We start from the raw sequence: 20,208 nt of genomic DNA, 5'->3' as shown, positions 1-20,208 counted from the left end.
GTAAACATACCAATATATGAATGAGGCCCATCACTTCGTACTGTATGTGCCACGGGGGCCACATTTTTTTACTCAGTAGAGCTCAGCCATTTTACTGAATTCTCGGGAACGAGGCGTTCCACGGGCCCGTTCCGAATTTGTTTTTTTACAACTTTTTCTGTTTTTTTGGGCCACTATAATTTGTAACTTTTAATCAATTTCTGTGGTTTTTAAAATCACATTTCACCACCTTTTCCACCATTTTTGGTCACTTTTAACAAATTTTATTAGTGATTAAAACCATGATTTCCATCTTTAAGATGACTATAATAATAATAATAAACGTTCCTGGATAACAGTGGATATTATTCAGATGAATAAATAAATGTGGTTATCACAGATTCATAGAACAATAGACCATCATTTTACTGACTTTATGGATGGACCCCAAAAATCTCTCCTTTATTCCCCCTTATAGATGGTCCTGTCTCCACATGACTGTTCTTCAATGTTCATGTCTGTGTTCAACCACCTTCAGCTACAGTGGGGGTCCCTGCTCTCTGGGACCTTTATTTTGGGGGTTGTGGACTGAAAAGGTTGAGAACCACTGGTCTACAGGATTCACATCCCACAATGCAATGCACCAACATTATCAACATGTCAGTAAGAGCTAATTTCACTCTTTCTTTCTATCTTTGATTCATTGATCTATGAGGCCTCCTTATGTCTATATGTGATTATCAAAGATTGTCATTGAACATTGACCAACAGATGTCGTTATTTCACATCATGTAACCAATGTCCATCTTATTGCTTCATATTGATTGTGTTGAAAGACACAAATTAAACTGTTTATTATTAGACTGAGACACAAACATTTCTTTATGGTTTTTCATATTGATATTCACATAATTATACATACATTATTATTATATACACAAAATTAATTTTCACCATGAAAACCAAAAGAAAAAACAATAGTTATTTTTAATATTTCTAGTAAAAGTTTGAACAAAAACAGTGTGGTACATTTCTATTAAAGGAGAATGCATGTTCTCCATGAGCAGTGTGAAACAGGATGAGGATGCTGCAGTCATGGTGAACATCTCATGGTGGGATCAACACCAGCTCTTCGTTCCTTCCACTGATCTCCTGCAGCTCCGCCCTGTTGTCCATCCTCTTGCTCCTCCTCCTCTCCATCAGCACAGCCTCAGTGTGACGGAGCTGGTCTACAGCGTGTGAGGCCAGGACGTGTCCCTCAGCAGGACCCACTGTGGGTCTACCAGAGCTCTGAGGATGGAACCGGGCTCGATAGGCGGGAGATAACGATGATGAGGAGGGGAGGGAGGAGTGAGGAAGAGGAGGAGGAGGAGGAGGGGGGAGGAAGGACACACACAGCTCGTCCCTCAGCTTCTGAGCTTCAATCTGTCCCTGCTGGAAGAAAGCAGAACTGCAGTCAACACAAACATACAGAGCCACAAATTATTATTACTAGTACAGTGTCCGTCAGAAGTATGTATTCATATAGTTGTCAATTATGGTCATAATAATAACATACTCTGTAGTGTTATAAAGGGATATATTTGCAGGTGCAAAGTAAAATAGTCATGTGCAATTTCTCTGGTTTAATTCTATGACACATGCGCATGATAAATGTATTGTTTTTTTTCTCATTTTTATATTGTTATCTGTTCTCTTTTTGTGCATTTTTTGTATAATTATTGTTTTTTGTTGCCATTGTGTTTCTGGAGTCATTTTGTCTTTGTTTTTGGTGTAGTTTTGTGCATTTCTGTTGTCATTTTAGTGCATTTTTTGTATAAATATTGTTTAATTTTTTGTTTTACGTCATTTGTGCATTTTTTGTATAATTATAATTTTTTTGTTGCATTTGTAGTGTGATTCTTTTGTGTATTTTTTGTATAAATATTTTGTTTTGTGTATTTTGAGTCATTTTCATATTTTTGTTGTCGTTTGGTGTGTGTGTGTGTGTGTGTGTGTGTGTGTGTGTGTGTGTGTGTGTGTGTGTGTGTGTGTGTGTGTGTGTATGTGTGTGTGTGGGTAGGGGTGAATCCATTCTAAATTAATGCGCACCAGTCCATCCACATGTACCTGCCTGTCTAACTTTCACTAAATGTATCTATTTTCAGTAGTTTTGTGTAGTGGCAGGTGTGTCGTGAGTGAAGCTGCAGTAATCAGTGACCTTCACTATGTAGCACCGTCTACGTAACACTTGCGAACGGTCAAACTAACATGAAAATAAACGTTTTCAAACGTCATCACCAAATAAGGAACAGTAAAAAAGTATTTTTTCTCAAAAGAGAAGTCCACGGGAGCTCTGGCACACACTGGAGGTGAGCTGTGTCGTGAAATAGATATAGGTGGTGCGCTAGCGCCCCCTCGGGATATTTGGAAGCCGTTGACAAAGTTTCAGGCACCGCGTCGGCTCCACACACGCACACACACAGACCTTTCTTGCATTATACATAGATTATTAGGGGGCCAAGCCTGCAGTGTTGGGAACACCTATTGTAATTGTTCTGATTTGTATTATATTTTGATTTTACCCCTGGTAAAAGTGGCGCTGCAGGCTAAACCGTGCAAGGGAGGGTGGTGCAATTTGGGGGACTGGTCCAGACCCCTCAGCTTACCTCAGACTCAAAAACTCACATATGTCTGTCAGCGCGTTTTGGCCTATAACTCCCACACCGTATGTCGCACATTCATAAACCTCATATGCACAGATTCCCTGAATAGCACTGAGTCACTTTGGCTGGGCCACGCCCATTTCCGCCTCTAATATTGTGGGTGGCAAATCGCAGAAACTGTAAAACCCTCCTTTTCAAACTCCTACATGGGGTTTTGTCCAATCAGCGTGAAACTTGGCACGTAGAATCTTCAGTTGGACCTGATCTAAAGTTCAGAAAAGAGAATTTTGATCGGTCAAAATATGCGCAAATTATTAATTAGTAAGTTTTTTAAGCTAGCTATAAAAACGCGAACTGGCGCATATCTCGGTCAAAATAAATGCTAACAACACCAAAATTTATATTAAACTGAAGTATTATGTTTAGGGGTTGTGAAATTTACAGAGTATATTTTGAAGAGCACACAGACCACCCATATCAAAAAATGCACCACTAGGTGGCGCTATAATGGACGCAAACGCATTTTGGCCTGTAACTTTCACATTTTAAATCACATCTTCATAAACGTTATATCTACATGTTCCCTAAATAGAGTCACATTTTTTGACATAGGCCACACCCAGTCCCACAGCATATTGTTCTTTGTAAGTCACAACACATCAAAAACCACACACTTGTGACGAAGACAACTTTTGTAGCACGTCTTCAAGTTTCTTCAGCTGCTGGGTTCCATGGAGACAGTGTCTTGGACTCTGATTGGGTAAACAGGCCGGCCTTTGAATGGCAGCGTGTGTCTGATGGCAGTCTGCCACACTGTCCTACACACACACACACACACACACACACACACACACAATGTGTAGAGGGAGAATCCTGCGTGTTGCTCTGAGTTCTGAACCCTCACCATCCAGGACCAGAACACGTCCTCCATCTGTTTCCAGCTCACAAACGCTTCAAGGAGATCACAGAGCTGCTGGATACGACCACAGTCCTACAACACACACATTAATATACTGTAACACACATTAATATAACTGTAACACACATTAATATACCTGTAACACACATTAATATAACTATAACACACATTAATATACCTATAACACACATTAATATAACTGTAACACACATTAATATAACTATAACACACATTAATATAACTATAACACACATTAATATAACTATAACACACATTAATATAACTATAACACACATTAATATAACTGTAACACACATTAATATAACTATAACACACATTAATATAACTGTAACACACATTAATATAACTATAACACACATTAATATAACTATAACACACATTAATATAACTGTAACACACATTAATATAATTAAAACACATTAATATACTGTAACACACATTAATATAACTGTAACAACATTAATATAACTGTAACACACATTAATATAACTATAACACACATTAATATAACTATAACACACATTAATATAACTATAACACACATTAATATAATATAACACACATTAATATAACTGTAACACACATTAATATAACTGTAACACACATTAATATAACTATAACACACATTAATATAATTTAAACACATTAATATACTATAACACACATTAATAACCTATAACACACATTAATATAACTATAACACACATTAATATAATTATAACACACATTAATATAACTATAACACACATTAATATAACTATAACACACATTAATATAACTATAACACACATTAATATAACTGTAACACACATTAATATAACTATAACACACATTAATATAACTATAACACACATTTAGAACAATAACACACATTAATATAACCTATAACACACATTAATATAAACTATAACACACATTAATAACTATAACACACATTGAATAACTATAACACACATTAATATAACTGTAACACACATTAAATAAACTATAACACACATTAAATAAACTATAACACACATTAATATAACTATAACACACATTAATATACCTATAACACACATTAATATAACTATAACACACATTAATATAACTATAACACACATTAATATAACTATAACACACATTAATATACCTATAACACACATTAATATAACTATAACACACATTAATATAACTATAACACACATTATATAACTATACACACATTAATAACCTATAACACACATTGAATATAACTATAACACACATTAAATAACTATAACACACATTATATAACTGTAACACACATTAATATAATTATAAACACACATTAATATAACTGTAACACACATGAATATAACTGTAACACACATTAATATAACTGTAACACACATTAATAGAACTGTAAACACACATTAATATAACTATAACACACATTAATATAACTATAACACACATTAAGATAACTATAACACACATAATATAACTATAACACACATTAATATACCTATAACACACATTATATAACTATACACACATTAATATAACTATAACACACATTAATATAACTGTAAACACATTAATATAACTATACACACCATTAATATACCTATAACCCACACATTAATATAACTATAACACCATTAAATACCTATAACACACTTAATATAACTATAACACACATTAATATAACTATAACACCATTAATATAACTATAACACACATTAAATATACCTAGACACACATTAATATAACTTATAACACACATTAATAACCTATAAACACACATTAATATAACTATAAACACACATTAATATACCTAAACACACAAATATAACTATAACACACATTAATATACCTATAACACACATTAATATACCTATAACACACATTATATAACTATAACACACATTAATATAACGATACACACATTAATATAACTATAACACACATTAAGATACCTATAACACACATTAATACTATAACACACATTATAGAACTATAACACACATTAATATAACTTAACACACATTAATATAAGTTGTAACACAACATTAATATAACTGTAACACACATTAATATAACTGTAAACACATTAATATAACTATAACACACATTAATATAACTATAACACACATTAATATAACTATAACACACATTATATAACTGTAACACACATTAATATAACTATAACACACATATAACTATAAACACACATTAATATACCTACAACACATACTATAACTATAACACACATTAATATAACTATAACACACATTAATATAACTGTAACACACTATAAGATACTAATAACACACATTAATAATAAACTATACACACATTAATATACCTACAACACACATTAATATAACTATACACACATTATATAACTATAACACACATTAATATAACTGTAACACACTTAATATAACTGTAAACACATTAATATAACTAGAACACACATTAATAAACTATAAACACATTAATAAACTATAACACACATTAATATAACTATAACACACATTAATATACCTAAACACACATTAATATAACTATAACACACATTAATAACATACAACACACATTAATATAACTATAACACCATTAATAAAACTATAAACACCATTAATATAACTGTAACACAAATTAATAACTATAAACACACATTAATATAAAATAACACACATTAATATACCTACAACACACATTAATATAACTATAACACACATTAATATAACTATAACACACATTAAATACCTACAACACACATTAATATAACTATAACACACATTAATATAACTTAAACACTTAATATAACTATAACACACATTAATATAACTGTAAAACACACATTAATATAAACTATAACACACATTAATATAACTATAACACACATTAATATACCTATAACCACATTAAAACTATAACACACATTAATATAACTGTAACACACATTAATATAACTATATAACACACATTAATATAACTATAACACGACATTAATATAACTATAACAACATTAATATAACTATAACACACATTAATATAACTGTAACACCACATTAATATAACTGTAACACACATTAATATACTGTAACACACATTAATATAACTATAACACACATTAATATAACTATAACACACATTAATATAACTGTAACACACATTAATATAACTATAACACACATTAATATACCTATAACACACATTAATATAACTATAACACACATTAATATACCTATAACACACATTAATATAACTATAACACATTAATATAACTATAACACACATTAATATACCTATACACACATTAATAAACTATAACACACTTAATATACCTATAACACATTATATAACTATAACACACATTAATATACCTATAACACACAGTAATATAACTATAACACACATTAAGATAACTATAACACACATTAATATAACATACACACATTAATATACCTATAACAACACATTAATATAACGATAACACATTAATATAACTATAACACACATTAATATAACTGGAACACAACATTAATATAATTATAACACACATTAATAGAACTGTAACACACTTAATATAACTGTAACACACACATTAATATAACTGTAACACACATTAATATAACTGTAACACACATTAATATAACTGTAACACACATTAATATAACTATAACACACATTAATATAACTATACACACATTAATATAACTATACACACATTAATATAACTATAACACACAAATATCGATAAACACACATTAATATAACTATAACACACTTAATATAACTATAACACACATTAATATAACTGTAACACACATTAATATAACTATAAACACACATTAATACCTATAACACACATTAATAAACTATAAACACATTATATACCTATAACACACATTAAATAGAACTATAACCACATTAAACTATAACACACATTAATATAACTATAACACACATTAATATACCTATAACACATTAATTAACTATAACACACATTAATATACCTATAACACACATTAATATAACTATAACACACATTAATATAACTATAAACACATTAAAGATAACTAGAACACACATTATATACCTATAACACCATTAATAGAACTATAACACACATTAATATAACTATAACACACATTAATATAACGAAAACACACATTAATATAATTATAACACACATTAATATAACTGTAACACACATTAATATACGATAACACACAGTTAATATACCTATACACACATTAATAATATAACATACACATTAATATAACTGTAACAACACATTAATTAATTATAACACACATTAATATAACATAACACACATTAATATTTATAACACATTAATATAACTATAACACACATTAATAACTGTAACACACAATATAACTATACACACTTAATATAACTATAACACACATTAATATACCTATAACACCATTAATATAACTATAACACACATTAATAACTAGAACCACATTAATATAACTAATACACATTAATATAACTATAAACACACATTAATATAACATAATACACATTAATAAACTATACACACTTATATAACTATAACACACATAATATAACTATAAAACACATTAATATACCTAACACACATAATATAACTATAACACACATTAATATAACTATAACACCATTAATATAACTATAACAACACATTAATATAACTGTAACACACATTAATATAACTATAACACACATTATATAACTATAACACCTTAATATACATATAACACACATTAATTAACTATAACACACAATAACTAGAACGAAACACACATTAATATACTGTAACACACATTATATAACTATAATAAACACATTAATATAACTATAACACACATTAATATACCTACACACACATTAATTAACTATAAACACACATATAACTATACACACATTAATATAACTATAACACACATTAATATAACTGTAACACACATTAATATAACTATAACACACATTAATATAACTATAACACAACTTAATATAACTATGAACACACATTAATATACTATAACACACATTAATATACCTATAACACACATTAATAACTATAACACACATTAATATAACTGTAACACACATGAAATATAACTATAACACACATTAATATAACTATAACACACATTAATATACCTAGAACACACATTAAGATAACTATAACACACATTTATAACTGATAACACACTTAATATAACTGTAACACACTTAATAGAACTATAACACACATTAATATACCTATAACACACATTAATATAAATATAACACACATTAATATACCTATAACACACATTAATATAACGATAACACACATAATATAACTATAACACACATTATATAACTATACACACATTAATATAATATAACACACATTAATATAACTATAACACACATTAAATAACTATAACACACATTAATATAACTATAACACACATATAACTATAACACACATTAATATAACTAGAACACACATTAATATACCTATAACACACATTAATATAACTATAACACACATTAAATACCTATAAACACAACATTAATAGAACTCTAAACACATTAATATACTATAACACACATAATATACTATAACACACATTAATATACCTATAAACCATTAATATAACTATAACACACATAATATAACTATAACACACATTAATATAACTATAACACACATTAATTAACTGTAACAACACATTAATATAACTATAACACACATTAATAAACTATAACACACATTAATATAATTAGACACACACATTAATATAACATACACACATTAATATAACTAGATAACACACATTAATAACTATAACACACATTAATAGAACTATAACACATTAATATACCTATAACCATTAAATAACTATAACACATGAATATAACTAGAACACACATTAATATAACTATACACACATTAATATACTGTAACACACATTAATATAACTAGAACACACATTAATATACCTATAACACACATTAATATAACGATAACACACATAATATAACATAACACACATTATATAACTAGAACACACATTAATATACCTATAACACACATTAATATAACTATAACACACATTAATATAACTATAACACACATATAACTAACAACACATTAATATAACTATAACACACATTAATATAACTATAAACACACATTAATATACTATAACACACATTAATATAACTATAACACACATTAATATACCTATACACACATTAATAATAACATAACACACATTAATATAACTATAACACACATTAAATAACGTACACACATTAATATAACTATAACACACATAAATATAACTGTAACACACATTAATACTAAAACACACATTAATATACCTATAACACACATTAATATAACTATAACACACAGTAATAACTATAACACACATTAAAAACTATAACACACATTAATATACCTATAACACACATTAATATAACTATAACACACATTAATATAACTATAACACACATTAATATAACTGTAACACACATTAATATAACTATAACACACATAATATAACTAAACACACATTAATAACCTATAACACACATTAATAAACTAAACACCATTAATAACTATAACACACATTAATATAACTGTAACACACATTAATATACCTATAACACACATTAATATAACTATAACACACATTAAATATAACTATAACACACATTAATATAACTATAACACACATTAATATACCTATAACACACATTAATAACTATCACACATTAATATAACTATAACACACATTAATATAACTGTAACACACATTAATATAACTAACACACATTAATATAACTAACACACATTAATATACCTATAACACACATTAATATAACTATAACACATTAATATAACTATAAACACATTAATATAACTGTAACACACACATTAATATAACTATAACACACATTATATAACTATAACACACATTAATACCTATAACACACATTAATATAACTATAACACACATTAATATAACTATAACACACATTAATATAACTGTAACACACATTAATATAACTATAACACACTTAATATAACTATAACACATTAATATACCTAAACACACATTAATAAACTACTATAACACATTATATACCTATAACACACATTAATATAACTATAACACACATTAATATAACTATAACACACATTAATATACCTATAACACACATTAATATAACTATAACACACATTAATATAACTATAACACACATTAATATACCTATAACACACATTAATATAACTATAACACATTAATATACTATAACACATTAATAAACTATAACACACATTAATATAACTAAACACACATTAATATAACTGTAACACACATTAATATAACTGTAACACACATTAATATAACTATAACACACATTAATATACTATAACACACATTAAATAATATAACACACATTAATATAACTATAACACACATAATATACCTATAACACATTAATATAACTATAACACACATTAATATACCTATAACACACATTAATATAACTATAACACACATTAATATAACTATAACACACATTAATATAACTGTAACACACATTAATATAACTGTAACACACATTAATATAACTAACACACAGTAAATAACTATAACACACATTAATATACCTTAACACACATTAATATACCTATAACACACATTAATATAACTATAACACACATTAATATAATTATAACACACATTAATATAACTGTAACACACATTAATATAATTATAACACACATTAATATAACTAAAACACACATTAAATAACTATAACACACATTAATATAACTGTAACACACATTAATATACCTAAACACACATTAATATAACTGTAACACACATTAATATAACTGTAACACACATTAATATAACTATAACACACATTAATATACCTATAACACATTAATACTATAACACACATTAATATAACTAAACACACATTAATATAACTGTAACACACATTAATAATATAACACACATTAATAACTATAACACACATTAATATATTAAAACCAGAAAGGTAGGTAGGTGATTTTTAAGCCTCCAACACACCTGGTTGAAACCAATGTGTGGCATTAAGCTCTGCTGAAGCAATGATAACGAGCCATTCATTTCAGGTGTGTTGGAGCACCTGAATCACCTGAACACATCTAACAGTCTCAGGAATCCGGCCCTCGAGGACTGGAGTTGGCCACCCTGATCTAAACCCTCTGACCGTCCATCATCAGGGCAACTGAACTCATCTCACATGACTCGCCCAGAACAGCCAATCACAGCCCCTGGTACGTGATGGATAGAAACCAATGAAGGAACTCACCTCCTTCAGGACTGCAGAGCTCTGATCAGACGGGGGCGATGGTAGAGGGGGGGGAGGCTGGTAGCTAGCACCTAAACAAGCTCATCATTCACTGTGGTCAACATTCAAAGCTCGGGCAGTAACAAACAAATTGATAAAAATCACATTAAAAAAACAACAAACTCAAAGATTGGATGTAATGATGCACTAAACTTGTTTCAATTTGAATACATAGAAAACACATTTATTTTAGTCAAAATACAGATTACTTTTCTCGTTATTTAAATTGTCAAGAATTTTAAACTAATATATTCCTTCTTACAAACTGTTTAAACTCATAAACTAAAATAATGGCACATTCTCATTTCTTCACCACACCATGCAAAGTTAAACAAAAATAAGTATTTTTTCAAAACATTAAAATAAAAATGTAAGAAAAGTTTGCTCATGTTCCTGGCTTTGAATTTGCATATTTTTCGTTAAGGTGTGTCGGTGTGTGTGCGCTGTGTGTTGCAGACAATTCAGTCTTAAAGCTGCAGTATGTATAATCCTCTCTTTGCTCTGTTTTGAAACTGAAACTTAGCCTCCCTTACCAGTGTCTTTTGTAAAGGCTCTTAGTGATGTTTTTCTCAATAGAAACTAGTGACAAATGTATGGTCTTTATCTTGTTTAGTGGAGATTTTCCTGGTGTTTTAGAGACTCTGTCATGAATATACCTATTACTTTGTAGTTACTGTCTTGAGCAGCAGCTACTGCTGTCAGCTGGCCCCGCCACAAAGCTCTCACAGCTGGCTGTGATCTCAGCTGCTGCTGTAAAATTAATTCACATTAAATGAGCTTCTCTTAGGTTTACACACAATTTATCTATCTGTTCTCACTCTTCCTCTGACACCAGTGTGTGTGACGGACCTTGGGCAGTCAAGGGGATTCGCGAGGATGTGAAGACGTTCCTTCTCAGTGTTTGTGACTTTATTCTGTTGCTTCTCCACCTCGGTCTGTCTTTTTACGCTTGCTTCCAGTTGTGAGCAGAGATTCACTTTGGATTACAATATGCTCAAAGATGATTATGGATTTTTGACCAAATTATGCCAAAAAACACTTACATACTGCAGCTTTAATATGGATGGTTATACCACGAGTTTGGACGCTGCGTGGTAAATCAGGTGATGTGTTTATTAGCGTGACAAAGACGTACCAATGGATGTATTGAGGTGCTCGCTGCTACATGTTTAGCATTGAGGTGTTAGATGCTACATGTTTAACACTGAGGCGCTAGCTGCTACATGTTCAGCATTGAGGTGCTAGATGCTACATGTTAAACATTGAGGTGCTAGCTGCTACGTGTTTAGCATTGAGGTGCTAGATGCTACATGTTTAGCATTGAGGTGCTAGCTGCTACATGTTTAGCATAGAGGTGCTAGCTGCTACATGTTTAGCATTGAGGAGCTAGATGCTACATGTTTAGCATTGAGGTGCTAGCTGCTACATATTTAGCATAGAGGTGCTAGATGCTACATGTTAAACATTGAGGTGCTAGATGCTACATGTTTAGCATTGAGGTGCTATCTGCTACATGTTTAGCATTGAGGTGCTAGCTGCTGCTACATGTTTAGCATAGAGGTGCTAGCTGAGGCTAGAAGAGCTCCACTGATCCACAAACTCTTTCTTGTAAAATTTTCACACAACTGGGCTTTAGTTTTCCATCCAGTGTTTTTATTTAAACTAAAATTAACGTCCACAAAGCAGCAACGGTTTCTTCTCCTCTGGTTCTCCTGTTTTTTGTGTTGTGGGTCTGTGCATCAGTATTATGGGTATACGGGAACTCGTGAAATGAAAAAGGTTCTGCGCTGTGTGAAGTGCAAAAAACAAATAAAAAGTCATTAACTGTTTTATTTTTTAGAGCTTTATTTTTCTGTATTTAATTAATGGCGATAAAGTCCCAGCTCTAATTCTAACCAATGAGTGTGTGATGTTTGGTGTCCTTTCGTAATCCTCCTGCCTCTGGTTTGGTTCAAAGCTTCTTACCTTGTGAAGAACTCGGGTTCGCTCGTGCAGTGAGGACAATAGGCTCCGCCCCTGATGCCTCAGACTCCCAGTGAGCCACTGAAGCCTTCTCAGGGATGCTGGGTCTACTGGGAGCTCACTGGGAAAACTAGGGCTCACCTATGGCACCAAAGACATACAGTATGAACACAGGGATGGATTCCCGGCATTCTGCAGAGGAACAGATTATAAATTCTTACTAATCTACATGTGACCAATGTTCTGTCCAGCTTCAGCATTCGCTGCATCACCACTTGTTCCAGAATCCCTGCAGCCAACAGCCAGCCCAAAGCCAGTAGGAGATCCCTGCTGGAGAACGCCTTCTGTTCTCCTCCTTCCCTTCCATCATTTCTATCAAACATCCAGTTAGCATGGTACCCGCTCTGCCACAGGCCTGCACACACCAGCTCCCTGTGCTCTAATACACGGAGAAAGAACGAACGAATGAAGAAAGAAAAAGAAGAAAGAACAAAACGAAGAAAGAACAAACAAAGAAAGAACAAATGAAGAAAGAACGAGCGGAGAAAGAAACGAAGAACGAACGAACGAAGAAAGAACAAACAAAGAAAGAACAAATGAAGAAAGAACGAGCGGAGAAAGAAACGAAGAACGAACGAACGAAGAAAGAACAAACAAAGAAAGAACAACGAAGAAAGAACAACGAAGAAAGAACGAACGAAGAAAGAACGAACGAAGAAAGAACAAACGAACGAGAAGAAAAAAACGAACAAAGAAAGAAGACGAAGAAGAAGAACGAAGAAAGAACGAACGAACGAAGAAAGAAAAAAACGAACGAAGAAAGAACAAACGACAAAGAACGAACAAAGAAAAACGAACAAGAACGAAGAAAGAACGAACGAAGAAGGAACAAACAAAGAAATAACGAAGAAAAAACGATCTAATAAATAAACGAATAACGAACGTACTAATAAATAACCAAAGGAAAGAACAAACAAAGAAAGAATTAACGAAGAAAGAAATAAGAAAGAATAAACTTACGAATCAGAACAACTATAAAATAACAACTAACGAATAAAGAACAAACTAACTAAGAATAACAAACAAAGAAATAACGAATGAAGAAAGAACATATCTAATAAATAAACTAATAACTAACACAAATAAAAACAAACAATAAAAATAACTAATAAGAAAAACTAAAACGAACTAACTAAAAAATAACTAACAAATAAAGAATAACTGATAAATAACAACTAATAACGTAACGAACTAAGAATAACGAACTAACTAATATAGAACAAAACGAAAAATAACTTACAAATAACTAACTAATAGAATAACACTAATTCTAATAAATAACAAACTGATAAATACTAATAACGAAGTAATCACAAACTAACTAACTAATAAATAACTTCGAGATAAGAAGTACGAAAACTAACTAATAAATAACACCTAATAAATAACAACTAATAAATAACAACTAATAACTAACTAACTAACTAAAAAAACAAACTAACTAACTAACTAAATAAATAACAACTAACGAAAAAATAATAACTAATAAACAAATAACGAATAAATAATTAAACTAAGAAATAAACTAAGAACTACCTAATGAATAAAGACAAACTAACGAATAACTAACTAATAAATAATTAAACTAATAAATAAACTAATAATTACCTAATTAATAAATAACAAACTAATTAATAACTACTAATAAAAAATAACGTTCTCCTTGTAATACACAATCCTACTCATACAGAAAACTCATTATTTAATGCCACAGTAATATCAGGGGATCACATTGAAAACAAAATAATTAGGTTTTGTTTTCTAACAAAGATGTGAAGCGTGTTATTCCCACGGATCGAGTTACGGCTAATCTATTTTTTTACAATTATTTATTTGCATTTAGATGGAATTTACAGGAAGTATTGAGCTCAAGTGGCTCAAATTTTTAGATGAGAAAAACAAATGGTTTCAACATTATGTGCCCTAGTTATGGATTCCGCATAGATAAAACAGATAAAACCTAGGTTCTTAAAATGGGGTATGGGTACCCCCAGGAATTTGTCATAAGGGATATGTGAATAGAAATGTAAAAGTGTTTAACATTATAGACTATTATGTAAATGGAGCAGCAGTCAGGAGCCTCCATGCATTGCCACTAATGAAAAATCATCCTGTCAGACTGCCCTCTAGTGGTGAGTAAGTTCATTACATGCACTAGCATAGACTTCTTTTTTCTTTTTTATTGAACACAAATTAGCAATTACAACAGTTTACATTACAATAAAAAATAACACACAATAAATAAGAATAAAAAAAAGAGAACTAAGAAAACGTCAAAAACAAAAAATCCAGGAAAACATTTAGTTATCTTGAGGTTTTAAATGTTTACAGACTGAATGGTACAGTTTAACAGCTTTTTTGTTTTTAACATATTTCATAGTATTGAGGAAATGATGTAATTCATTTTCCAAATGATGTCAGTTTTTTGGTTTTGTCTGTGCCCATTTTGTTTTATATATATTACATGTTGCCAGTATAATTAGAGTCTGTATCAGGAGGGGAGTGTCTTTTGGAATTATAGTGTTTTCAAAATAAAATTTGATATCATATCACTCTGCTGGCGGCTGATCACATGACCTGTTTGGTTATGAATAAGTTTCTGTATCTGAGACCAGAGGTTTTAAGTGTAGGTGCAGTGATAGAACAGGTGGATAATGGTTTCTGTTTCCACATTTCTAATCAATATTTAATTCACATATTTCTAATGTTCTCTAGCATAGACTTACGTGAATCTCATTGATTGATTTAAACCTGTGATTGACTGTCACTCATTCCATCGTGTGTGGTTAACGGATGAAAATGAAACCGTCCACATGCACTGATACCACTCAGTCAGCCACAGGTGAAGCGTAATATTCAAGGTGTACGGCCGACCAAGATGCTAGCAGCGCTACATGTGGATAGCTGAGCTACTAGCATGGCCATGGACAGCAGAGAGGAGTCGGAGTAGAGCAGAGCCTCCTCATGTAGCCTCACACAGAGAAACAATCTCATCAAAAAAGAACAAATATGAAATTCATCCAATCATCACAGAGTTCTATTCATCCTCCAACCTCAGCCTTCTCATTAAAGTTATAGTGAGTTATATTGATCAGTTTCAGGGTGATTATTATTAATATGTTGTATTAATGATATATGTTCAATCAACTAATGTTTGATAGATTTATTTTTCCAAAAAAGAGATTTTTTCTCACTGCAATACCAGTAGGTTAATTAATTTAATGAAGTGATAATTATCAATGAGATGTTTCTTGTGTGCTTACAGATTATGGTTATTTTTTTTATTATATATTCCTCAACAGAATAGGTGAAACTCAGAGAGATGCCCCCCCCCCCCCCCCCCCCCCCCCCCAAAAAAAAAGCAACTAAGTAACTTTTACTAAGTACATTTTAAGTGATCTACTTTTTACACCAGCAACTTTACTTCTACTGAAGGAAAATTTCATCAAAGTAACACTAATTCTACTTAAGTAGATTTTTCTGTACTCTTTCCACCCCTGCTGAAGGGGCAGGACTGTGGAAAGTTGGGAACCACTGATCTCGGCAATAAGTCACATTCTGCTACTCGACGAAGGCAGTCGCATTTTTCTTTGCTCCCTCTCTTCCCACCCTATCGTTCCCTGCTGCTGCTTTTGTTTTGTCTGTAAACCTAATAAGAGTTTCTCTTTGCATCGCATCCAAAACTGGAATCGATCAATTGGCCTCGCAATGCAATCGATCAAATTTCTTCGGCAAAAAGATCGGGCGGTGGTGAGCCCGCGTGTCTAAGCGGGACGTTTGCGGCTGCATATGCACTGGGCCTTTGGAACAAGTGGGGAGTTGTGTGTCTGTCGATACTTTCCATGGAGAACGTGGAAGACATCTACATGATTGGTAGCAGGAATGCTGCTGATTGGAGCAGGAAGCTTTCTGACCTATCGCAAAGTCCGTATTACGTTGGCAAATATTTTGGGGAGGCTGCCAGTCATTTCTGAAGGATGGACCAGAGCTGCTTTCGTACCGTTGTGCGGAATTGAATCCAACACGTGCTCTCCTCCTGTTTTTTCCCCCATTTTTCATCTAAATATGTTGGCGCCGCAAATGGCCGCCTTGGTGTGTTGATGCGTGTCCTTCGCTCCAACTATAAAGTTAAATTCCTTGTGCTGATTTTAAACTGTACCTGGCGAATAAAATCCTTTTTGATTCTGATTCAGATCTTTACTTCAAAATTCCTCGATTTTGTGACCAATTTGTGTTTAATGTGGGAACGTTTTGTGGAATAATTTGAGAAAAATAGCAGGATTTGGAAAAATGTTCATTGGTCATTTAAAATAATTCATGTTGCTCTGTTATTTTTACTTTCTTCTGCAGACCGATTTGGACACTCTAAAGGGCCGGATTTGGCCCCCGGGCCTTGAGTTTGATAAACATCCTTTCTTAAAAGTCCACTGACCTCCTTTCAGGTGCAAGTGTGTTTCAGAGGAAACAATGTTGGCAGTCAGCAGGATGTCAGAGAGAAGCTTCCAGAAAAGATCTGCCTTGAAATAAACAATAAACAATACATTTGGGAAAATTAGCTTTACTTGGAAAACTGACCAGCGAGGATGAGAATAATCATGAGATGGTTTATGAGAATAAACTTGTAATATTACAGGAATAAATCCATTAGTTTCCTCCTCTGGAATAGACACATTTTCCAGCATTTTCTTTTCAAAGTTAAGATAATGATGATAATCTGGTGCCCAAAAGATGAATTCCTTATTTAAAAATCATATACTGGAGTACACCTTCATAAAGCATCCATAGTTTTTTCACTTAAAATTATGACTTTCTTTTCATATTAGTACTTTGTTGCTCTTGAAATTACGACTTTTTTCACGTAAATATGCATAATTATTGTCATTAAAAAAAGGACTTTCTTGTCATGAAAATACAAGTTTATTCTCAGAAGACTATGACTTTCTTCTTTTAATATTATGACTTTATTCTCATAAAATATTACTTTCTTCTCAGGAAATTAGGTCTTCATTCTCATAAAATTATTACTTTATTTTCATATTGTGATTTAATTCTTGTAAAAATGTGAAATAGTCATAAAATTATGACTTTAGTCTTTTAATATTATGACTATTCTTATACAAATGATGACTTTATTCTCAAACATTTATGACTTTATTTTCACATATGTGATATATTCAAATATTATGAGTTTTTCCTCATTAATTTAGACATTATTATTCTCTAATTGGTCGAAGTAAACATATTCAGTTCTTACAATAAATTGTAATATTCAAGTTGTCATTTCATAATAAAAACATTTATTCTACTTGTTCTTAAAAAAAAAGATAAATTTAGCACAATTACCAATAATAATAATAAATGTTAATTACATAGTGGTCGATCAGTGTTTTATTACGGTGATTAAACTGGTGTGTGGTGTGTGTGTGTGTGTGTTGAGCGCTACCGGAAGCACACAAACACCTACTTCCGGTCCGCCTCCAAACTTTGCCCGTCTGAAAGTCTCCGGGATGGGCACGCGCTCCAGTCCTACGGCCGTTAGAAGTTTACACAGAGCTCCGATCACGTGCTTCACCGACACGCTCACGCACGCTTTGTTCCGCTGCATCACGGTCGGCATGTGCTCCGAACACGCACAGAACTACGTTACTTTACGTAGTTTCCTCAGCGGTAACGGAGCACACACACACACACACACACACACAACTTCAATGCAGCGACTGCAAACTCCCACTTCCTGCTACGCAGCCGTTGTCAAGGAAACGAACCAATTGGCATCGTGATTGACGTCGAGTTAAACCAATCAAAAACGTAATTTAGAGTTACGCTAAAAGTCCAACTTCTCTAATGGTTAAACTGAAACAAATCTTAATGATTGTTCTTTAGATTCTATAAAACATGTCTTTTCAATATTTGTATTAATCTATAATCATAACTTGTAAATAATGATTAGTAACTGTCATTTGGGAGTTATACAGTACTTTTCAACCTTGGGATCGGGACCCCATGTGGGGTCACCTGAAATGTCTAGTATTTGATTAAAAAAATAAAAATACTGATTAGAAATACATTTTTGATTTTTTTAAATGTATTCTTTTTTTCAAATTAAAACACAATATTAAACTATATTTTATAATTTCACTTTGTGAAATATAAATATAGTTATGAATAATATTAATAATAATAACAAAATGCAGTTAAAACAAATTTCGGAGCTGGCACAACTTCTGT

At 31.2% G+C, this 20,208-nt stretch overlaps 1 protein-coding gene across 2 annotated transcripts; it reads right to left on the bottom strand.

Annotated features, from left to right (window-relative positions):
- Positions 1-830: 830 nt before the first annotated feature.
- On the bottom strand, positions 831-19,706 carry LOC114456765 (tubulin epsilon and delta complex protein 1-like). Of its 2 annotated transcripts, none has more exons than XM_028438736.1 (7): positions 19,445-19,706; positions 18,413-18,497; positions 14,142-14,359; positions 13,924-14,061; positions 3,529-3,615; positions 3,299-3,442; positions 831-1,413 (listed from the first exon to the last, which is right to left on the bottom strand). In XM_028438736.1, the coding sequence occupies exons 1-7, from the start codon at positions 19,595-19,597 to the stop codon at positions 1,087-1,089; spliced, it is 1,152 nt and encodes a 383-aa protein (XP_028294537.1). In that variant the 5' UTR covers positions 19,598-19,706; the 3' UTR covers positions 831-1,086. The 2 variants fall into 2 exon arrangements, with proteins under 2 accessions (XP_028294537.1, XP_028294538.1); XM_028438737.1 differs by having other exon boundaries at positions 831-1,410.
- Positions 19,707-20,208: the final 502 nt, after the last annotated feature.

This window comes from Gouania willdenowi, chromosome 22 (assembly GCF_900634775.1).
Source record: "Gouania willdenowi chromosome 22, fGouWil2.1, whole genome shotgun sequence".
Classification (NCBI taxonomy): Eukaryota; Metazoa; Chordata; class Actinopteri; order Blenniiformes; family Gobiesocidae; genus Gouania; species Gouania willdenowi.
Note: the sequence above shows the minus strand (reverse complement) of the source record. Positions and strands in the feature narration are given on the sequence as shown.

Coding starts and splice junctions, on each gene's coding strand:
- LOC114456765 (XM_028438736.1), bottom strand. CDS start 19,597: ATGCCGACCGTGATGCAGCGGAACAAAGCGTGCGTGAGCGTGTCGGTG. Junction 14,360..18,412: donor ACACTTGCACCTGAAAGGAG/GTCAGTGGACTT, acceptor TCCGTGTATTAG/AGCACAGGGAGCTGGTGTGT. Junction 3,616..13,923: donor GAACCCGAGTTCTTCACAAG/GTAAGAAGCTTT, acceptor TGTGTGTTGTAG/GACTGTGGTCGTATCCAGCA.